General features: G+C 34.5%; 1 protein-coding gene across 3 annotated transcripts in view; it reads left to right on the top strand.

The window, feature by feature from the left end:
• ext1b (exostosin glycosyltransferase 1b) overlaps positions 1-10,000 on the top strand; it is a 222,163-nt gene that overhangs the window by 198,136 nt on the left and 14,027 nt on the right. For all 3 annotated transcript variants that reach the window (XR_012394557.1, XR_012394556.1, NM_001012369.2), the window contains 1 exon segment: positions 8,487-8,582. Coding sequence is in view for 1 of the 3 variants with exons in the window: in NM_001012369.2 (NP_001012369.2) it covers positions 8,487-8,582 (96 nt within the window). In the remaining 2 variants the exon portion in view is untranslated.

The following is a 10,000-nucleotide window of genomic DNA, read 5'->3' as shown; positions in this document are numbered from 1 at the left end:
CCTTAGCAACCACCTAGCAACCACTCAGAATACCCTAGCAACCATCTAGCAACCACTTAGGACACCTTAGCAACCACCTAGCAACACCTTAGCAACCACCTAGCAACCACTTAGGACACCCTAGCAACCGCCTAGCAACACCTTAGCAACCACCTAGCAAAACCTTAGCAACCACCTAGCAACCACTTAGGACACCCTAGCAACCGCCTAGCAACACCTTAGCAACCACCTAGCAACCACTTAGGACCGCCTAGCAACACCTTAGCAACCACCTAGCAACCACTTAGGACACCCTAGCAACCGCCTAGCAACACCTTAGGAACCACCTAGCAACACCTTAGCAACCACCTTGCAACCACTTAGGACACCTTAGCAACCACCTAGCAACACCTTAGCAACCACCTAGCAACCACTCAGAACACCCTAGCAACCGCCTAACAACACCTTAGCAACCACCTAGCAACCACTCAGGTTACCCTAGCAACCACCTAGCAACACCTTAGCAACCACCTAGCAACCACTCAGGACACCCTAGCAACCACCTAGCAACGCCTTAGCAACCACTCAGAATACCCTAGCAACCACCTAGCAACCACTTAGGACACCTTAGCAACCACCTAGCAACACCTTAGCAACCACTCAGAACACCCTAACAACCGCCTAGCAACACCTTAGCAACCACCCAGCAACCACTTAAAACACCCTAGCAACCGCCTAGTAAAATGCTAATTCATGCTAGAATCATGCTAACAACATGCTAATTCATGCTAGAATCATGCTAGTAACATGCTAATTTATGCTAGAATTATGCTAACAACATGCTAATTCATGCTAGAAGCATGCTAGTAACATGCTAATTCATGCTAGAATCATGCTAACAACATGCTAATTCATGTAAGAATCATGCAACTAACATGCTAATTCATGCTAGTAATAAGTTAACTCAAGCTTAAATCATACTAACATGCTATTTACACTTTAAAACCACTTCAAACTTTCAGATTCGGCTTTTCAAGCCACCATAAAGTTTGTCCTCAAACTTTAATATCTAGTTAAATATTTTGATTTTATATTTATTAAACAGGAGTAACTTCTGCTTCAATTCTGAATCTTCTGAAAACACCAGGCCTGGTTTTAGATTACAATAATTTATTAGGATGGTGTAGGGCCTCCTTTTACAGCCAATACAGCATCTGTTCATCTTGGGAATGACAGATACAAGTCCTGCACAGTGGACAGAGGGATTTTGAACCATTCTTCTTCAGAATAGCGTTCAGGTCAAACCAGTTCAAACCTGAGTCGCTCCTCCAAAACAACTCCAAAGTACTCAATAATGTTTAGGTTAGGGTACTGTGCAGGCCATTGGAGATGTTCAACTTCACTTTCATGTTCATCAAACCACTCTGTCTCCAGTCCTGCTGTGTGTATTGCTGCATTATCATCCTGATACATGCCCCTGCCTTCAGGATACAATGTTTGACCCATTGGGTCACATGGTCCTCCAGAATTGTTCAGCAGCCCATCTAGCACCAGTAATAGGTGAGGGAATGTCATGATTCAACCCCCACCTTTTAATTTTTTGTTGTTTTTATTATTATTAGTTTTATTATTAATAATAATGCTATTATCATTATTATTATTTTATTGTTATGATAATTATTGCTATTATTATTATTATTAGTGTTATTAAATTACTACTAATAATGTCATTGTTATTATTATTGATATTTATTTTTATTGTTATTGCTATTATTAATAATAATAACGAATAGTACTAATATATAATACTAATAATTGTTTTTATTGTTATTACTTTATATTAATATTTTATATTAATTATTATTGTTGTTGTTGTTATTATTATTATTAATACTAATAATGAACTTCTCCACACCATAACTCTCCTAGATGTGGGAAAGACAGTGATGGTGGAGATCAATGCATGTTCCACATTGTCCACAGCCCAAGATTTTCGCTGCTGGCACCATTGACTTTTTTTCAGGCCTTTTCATATTTTTTATTGTTGTGTTTGTTATTATTAGTTTTATTATTAATAAAATTCCTATTATCATTATTATTATTTTATTGTTATGATCATCATTATTGCTATTACTATTATTATTATAATTTGTTGTTATTATTATTATTATTATTAATAATACTAATTGTGTATAGTAATATTACTACTAATATTATTATTATTATTATTATTAGTGTTATTAAATTACTACTTATAATGTCATTGTTATTATTATAAATTTTTATTGTTATTGCTATTATTAATAATAATAATGAATAGTACTAATATATTATACTAATAATTGTTTTTTATTGTTATTACTTTATTTTAATATTTTATATAAATTATTATTGTTATTATTATTATTATTATTAATACTAATAAAGAACTTCACACCATAACTGTTCTGGATATGGGAAAGACAGTGAAGGTGGAGATCAATGCATGTTTCAGATTGTCCACAGCCCAAGATCTTCACTGCTGGCAGCATTGAAACTGACGTTGGCATTGGCATGAGTGAGCAAATGTTTTGGCTATAGCAGCACCGCTGTGGTTTTATGTTTTTATACATTTAAGTTGTAAGATAGTGTGTATGTATGTCTGTGTGTGTGTGTTTGTGTGCGTATAGCTAGTAAATGATTGCAGCCCACATCAATGTTTTGTCTCAAAATAGTTAAATTTTGTGGCATGTAGTCGTGTAATAATCAGTATAATGTACATCCAGCTGGGTGTTATTGCAGAAAAAACCATTTATGCACACACACACATGCACACACTGGCTCATTTCTCCGAGCGTCTCCTCAGTTGTCGATGGGAGGTCTTGAAGAGACTCGACTGCTAAGCGTTTGGCTTTTGTTTCTTGAGTTGAGCGTCGTCTCCTCCTCCAGCTGAAGTGCAGGGATGGGAATAGCAGATCTCGGCCCTTCAGCTACGCTTCATCATTGCGAGTCTGTTCACTGAGCGATGGAGGATATAAATGAACACAGCGATTGGCGTAGTCTTCAGAGCAGATTCTGGCGGGCTGCTGAATGAATGAATGAGAGGCTGAACTTCCTCAAGCTGATCTTGATCTCATCTGCGTTCTGCATCACAGATAATGATGTTTAATAATACCTGGGAAAATTAGGCATGTGCAGAATTTGACCCGCCGTGTCATTTAATGTAGCAGGCAAGAGCATGTGATGCACTCCAAATGGCAAAATTCATGAGGGGAATTACATACAGAGGCTTACAAAGTCAATGCAAACTTGGTGGTGTGAATGATGCAGCGTGCGACACGTTTGCCTGGTGCAGTTTAACTGACTTTGAAGATAGCTTAAAGTTGAAAGGTGAGCTTGTTTATATAAAGACTTTTTTCAGGCCTTTTCATATTTTTTTATTGTTGTTTTTGTTATTATTAGTTTTATTATTAATAATAATGCTATTATCATTATTATTCTTTTATTGTTATGATCATCGTCATTGCTATTATTATTATTATTATTATTAATACTAATAGTGAATACTATTATTACTACTAATATATTATTATTATTATTAGTGTTATTAAATTACTACTAATAATGTCATTGTTATTATTGTTTGTTATTGTTATTGCTATTATTAATAATAATAATAACAAATACTACTAATATATAATACTAATAATTGTTTTTCATTATTATTACTTTTTATTTATATTTTTATATTAATTATTATTGTTATTATTATTATTAATACTAATAATGAATAATTATAATATTTATTATTAATGTTATTGATAATATTGCTATTATTATTATTCATTCATTCATTTATTTATACTTACAGGAAAGATGCAGAACATGCAAAAATGCCAACTGACCCAGCTGGGGCTCGAACCATTGACCTTTTTGCTTTAAGGCAAAAGCGCTACCCACTGCTCCACGATATTGCCCAGTGTTATTATTTTTAATGCTATTATTATTGTTAGTGTTATTATTCATTTTAAATTTAGTGTTATTAATTTAATTTTTAATACTAATAATGAATACTAATGATACTACTAAGATTTTATTATTAATATTATTATATTGTTTATTGTGGTTATCTATTTTATATGTATGATCATTGTTATTATTCTTAATAATAATACTCACACTTATTGTTATTACTATTTTTATTATTATTACTATTACTATTGATAACATTGCTGTTGTTGTTGTTGTTATTGCAATTATTATTAATAATAATAATAATAAATATTTTAAGTATTTGTTATTGCTTTTTTAATACTAATAATGATACTATTTTTTTATTATTATTATTATCATCATTATTATTACATTGCTAATTTATTGTGGTTATTTTATATTTATGATCATTGTTATAATTAATAATAATACTCTTATTATTATTAATATTATTGATAATATTGCTGCTGCTGCTGTTGTTGTTGTTATTAATGCTATTATTATTAATAATGATATAAATAATAAATATTAAATAACATAATACTAAAAATAAATACCAATAATACTACTAATATTTTATTATTAATATTGTTATTATTAGAATGTTATTGTTTATTATTATTCTTATTTAAAAAAAGCTAAATGATCTCCATCTAAATGACTAAATTCTCTTTCACTCCCATAATAAACGTTGCACAGCAAGTTGACCGTGCTTTACCCTCTTCACACTAGCAGCGAGTCTGTCAACATGTTTTAGCATCTTTGTCTCGCTCATCCATGCACCGTTAGCAATATCTGAAGAATCAAGCTTCAGGCTTTGTTTTGTTTCTAAGAGTTGAAGTAGTTTAATTATGTCTCTGATCTTATTATAGATTATGGGATAGTGTGAGTTTGAAGAGGCCTGCTGATCCTCCTGCATGTAATATCATTAGACAGAGCAGCTTTCATTTATTCTCTTCTGGTGTCTGCTTCTCTTTTTTGAGAGCTCCGTGACTCTGCTATTGGGAGTTAATGAAATGAAAGATGCGCTTAAGTAAAAGGCTCAATAGCTGTTTATAGCAGCAGTGCTCTTTCAAGTGTGTTTATAAAGTATTTTTTCAGTGCGAGTATAAATGATGTGAAAGCCTCCATATGAAGGACGAAACCTGTAAACAACAATAAACAAATAAATATGCAAATATATAAATAAACGAGTAAAAAAATCCATAAATTTCTGCATGAATAAAATAACAAAGAAATAAATATGCAAATAAATAAATGAGTAAAAAATATCCATAAATTTCTGCATAAATAAAACAATTAATAAATAACTATGCAAAGAAATTGGTAAATAAAACCATTCCTTAATAAAATAATAAATAAATGTGCAAGTAGATAAATGAGTCAATAAATCCATAAATCCCAGCATAAATAAAATAATAAACAAATATGCTAATAAATTGGTAAATAATTCCATAAATTCCTGCTTAAAATAATAAATAAATAAATATGCAAATAGATAAATGAGTAAATAAATCCATAAATTATTGCATGATTAAAAAATAAAGAAATATGCAAATAAAGAAATAAATTAGTAAATAAATCCATAATTTATTGCATAAATAAAAAGATAAATTTGCGAAAAAAATTAGTTGAGTAAATAAATCCCTAAATTCCTGCATAAATAATAAATAAATAAATATGCAAATATATAAATAAATTAGTAAATAAATTCCAGCATAATTAAATAATATAAATAATCAATAGTGCGGGCAGGTAAATAACTAAAGTACACAAATGTTGGGGCAAAAAGAAAATGCTAAACTAAAATTTTACCCCATCCCCCCTTCCTTGTTTTTTTTTTTTTCATTCATACTTGATTGTAGTTGCATATTTACATTTCTTCAGGTCAACATGCTAATAAGAGGCTGTCAGTCAATCATCAGAAGCCAGTCAAAAAAACAATGCATTTTTTTTCCTAACGATCCACCAATGATGGCATAAAGACCGCATCTTGATGATTGATCAGACACACTCATGTTGACCTGAGGAAAAGTAAATATCCAACAACACAACTAGCTTTTTTTATTGCCCCAATATTTTTTAAACTTATTGAATTATTTACCTGCCCGCACTATCAATTACTTATTTATTTATTTATTTATGCAGGAATTTGTGAATTTTTATATACATTTTATTGATATATTTGCATATTTATTCATTGTTTTTGCAGGTTTCGTCCTTCATACCTGCACAACTGCAGATAATGCCACCAATCAAATGCACCAAACTAGATGGATATATAGAGAATATTATGAGACCACTGGAACTCTCTCAGTTTCTCTGAATTTCTGTTTATTTTTTATTTAAATTAGTTTTTTTTATTTTGTTCTGTTTTATACACACATACACACACACACACACACAGGCCAACAATACACAAACACACTCCTTTTCAGAATCTCCAGATGAAGTGTTTTGTGTGTGTGTGCATGCACATGCATGTGTAAAAGCAGAGCTGCAGGTGTAAATCACTCAAAGACACTTGAAAGTGACAAAACAGAATGAGTGTGTGAAGCCGGCGGCAGAGACGAGCTGTAAATTGAAAGCGACGCAGAATTTCTGTATCGCTGTCAGATTCAGGACATTAAACACTCCAGCTGAAAGCAGCGGAGTGTGTGTGTGTGTGTGTGTGTGTGTGTGTGTGTGTGTGTGTGTGTGTGTGTGTGTGTGTGTGTGTGTGTGTGTGTGTGTGTGTGAACTCGACAGAAAGAAAGCCCAGTGATCTCCCGTTATTACGGTGCCTTTAATGATGATATGGAGCAGATCTGTATTGTTTAATCTGTGTAAAGCGGATGGACTGGCTCAGTGTGTATGAATGTGTTTTATTACAGCTTTAATGCTTCAGTGCGTTTCACAGTCGCTCTTCATTACAGCAGGGACGACAGAACTGTGCTTTACTCAACCAATTGTTGGAAATTAAGCTGTTTTTGCAGTTTCTTAAGGACAAACGGTGTGTCTTAGCTAATGTGGTGATGAGAGAAACTCAGAAAATGCTGAAATATTCTCATTTTAATAAATAAATGGGTTTATTGGGTATGAGATCGAGTAAATTGTTAATATTTAATTCTATGAAGGTCTTCCAAATTTCAAATACATTTGATTTATTTGTTTATTTTGTTATTTATTTATTTATTGTATATAGAAGGGTCAGAATAAGTTGGGATTTTGTGTATTTACTTATTTTAAATTACATTGTTTTTTTTATTGGTGGCATGGTGGCTCAGTGGTTAGTACTGTGGCCTCACAGCAAGAAGGTTGCTGGTTTGACTCCTGGCTGGGTCAGTTGGCATTACTGTGGAGTTTGCATGTTCTCCCCGTGTTGGCATGGGTTTCCTCCAGGTGCTCCGGTTTCCTCCTCAGTCCAAGCACATGCGCTATAGGGGAATTGATTAACTAAATTGGCCCGTGTGTGTGAATGGTATATGGGTGTTTTCCAGCACTGGATTGCAGCTGGAAGGGCATCCACTGTGTAAAACATGTACTGGATAATTTGGCGGCTCATTTCACTGTGGTGACCCCTGATATATAAAAGGACAATGCCAAAAATTAATAAATGACTGAATATTTTGTACTATGTTACATTAAATTCTCTAAACATATTTGTTTATTTCAAAATTAAAGCTGGTCAGAATAACATGCTTTTTTATTTAATGCAAGATTTGTATTTGTTAAAAAGTTAAGTTAAAACATTAGTAGATTTCAAGACAACGTCACTAAAATTAGCTTGTTTAAAAATGTCGGGAAAAATCATTCCATTTAAACAATAATTTTTAGTATATAATAATAAATAATACATAATTTTTTATTAGTATTTTACTATAGACTAAAGAGTATAGAGTGCTTGTAAGTAAAATAAAAATAATTAATTAATTAAATAAGAAACATCACTTGTGATGTATGTAAAAAAAGAATTATAATGTTTGTGTTTGGAGCTTCCACCTTTGAGACCTCAGTAACAAAAGATTTTTACAAAATATAAAATGCATCTCTGATGTCTCCAGAGTGTGTGTAGTGAAGTTTCAGCTCAAAATACCACACAGATAATGTTTAATAACTCTCTGAAACTGACCCTAGGGTTTCATCCTAAGTGTGGTGTTTTGGTGACTGTCGCTTTAAATTCAAATGAGATTGAGCTCTTTTCAAAAGAAGGCGGAGCTACAGATCTCTATACAGATGCACTAGTGGGCGGGGCTATCCCCCTCTGATGACACGTACACAGAGTGAATGTCAATCAAAGTGTTTCTGCGGACTGTTTTTATCAAGTCTGATTATAAAAGTATGAAATGAATTTGTTTTGCCATTGAATGCTGGATGTATTCACACACTGCTGCCACACAACTGGGTTTAAACCCCTTATAAAAGTGATTATTGCATAATAGATGCCCTTTAATTGTTTTGCAAATGTCTGATCACTGTTGTGTGTGTGTGTGTGTGTGTGTGTGTGTGTGTGTGTGTGTGTGTGTGTGTGTGTGTGTGTGTGTGTGTGTTTTCAGATTATTGTGTTGTGGAACTGTGACAAGCCTTTACCTGCCAAACAGCGCTGGCCGGCCACTGCAGTGCCCATTATAGTGATTGAAGGAGAAAACAAGGTGAGTGTGTGTCTGAAAGCTCTCCATCTGACTGAGCTCTTCACCTAATGCTGCACACATCTGCTTATTTACACTGCTTTGGCATGTTCAAGCTGAAAAAAATAGCATTTTCTTGCTATTACAAATATTTATTATAATATTTTTTTAAAATTATATATATATATATTCCAAAAAGGATTAAACTGATTTATTTCCTCAACATTCTACACACAATCCCCCATAATGACAATGTGGAAAAACAGTTTTTGAAATTGTTGCAGATTTATTAAAAATAAAAAAGCTGAAGGATCAGATGTACATCAGTGTTCTCAGCCTTTGCTCAATACTTTGTTGATGCACCTTCGGCAGCGATTACAGCCTCAAGTCTTTCTGAATATGATGCCACCAGCTCTGCACACCTGTCTTTGGGAGTTTCTGCCCGTTCCTCTGTGCAGTACCTCTCAAGCTCTATCAGGTTGGATGGGAAGTGCCGGTGTACAGCCATTTTCAGATCTCCCCAGAAATGTTCAATAGGATTTAGGTCAGGGCTCTGGCTGGGCCACTTAAGGACATTCACTGAGCTGTTGTGAAGCCACTCCATTGATATTTTGGTGGTGTGCTTTGGGTCATTGTCCTGCTGGAAGATGAAGCGTCGCCCCAGTCTGAGGTCAAGAGCACTCTTGTGCAGGTCTTCATTCAGGATGCCTCTGTACATTGCTGCATTCATCCTATCCTGACTAGTCTTCCAGTTCCTGCTACTGACAAACATCCCCACAGCATGATGCCAACACCACCATGCTTCACTGTAGCTGTTAGCCTGGTGATGAGCGCTGCCTGCTTTTCTCCAAACGTAACGCCTGACGTTCACTCCAGAGAGATGAATTTGAGTCTCATCAGAGCAGAGGATTTAGTTTCTGATGGTCTGAGAGTCCTTCAGATGCCTTGTGGCAAATTCCAGTCGGGGAGTGGGGAACTCTACCATACAGGCCTGATTAGTGGATTGCTGCACAGATGTAAGGTTCTCCTCTCTCCACAGAAGAACGCTGGAGCTCAGACAGAGTGACCATCGGGTTATTGATCACCTCCCTGACTAAGGCCCTTCTCCCCTGATCGCTCAGCTTAGATGGCCGGACAGCTCTAGGAAGAGTCCTGGTGGTTAAACATCTTCCACTGACGGATGATGGAGGCCGCTGTGCTCAGTGGAACTTTCAGAGCAGCAGAAATGTTTCTGTAAGCTTCCCCAGCCTTGTGCCTCGACAATCCTGTCTTGGAGGTCTACACACAATTCCTTTGTCTTCATGCTTGGTTTGTGCTTTGACATGCACTGTCAACCCTGGGCTCTTATATAGACAGGTGTAGCCTTTTTAGATCATGTCCAATCAGCTGAATTGACCTCAGGTGAACTCCAATGAAGCTGCTGAAACATCTCAAGAATGACC

The sequence above is a fragment of the Danio rerio genome, chromosome 19 (assembly GCF_049306965.1).
Source record: "Danio rerio strain Tuebingen ecotype United States chromosome 19, GRCz12tu, whole genome shotgun sequence".
In the NCBI taxonomy this organism is placed as follows: domain Eukaryota; kingdom Metazoa; phylum Chordata; class Actinopteri; order Cypriniformes; family Danionidae; genus Danio; species Danio rerio.
The sequence above is the reverse complement of the archived record's forward strand: the minus strand, read 5'-3'. Positions and strand labels throughout refer to the sequence as shown.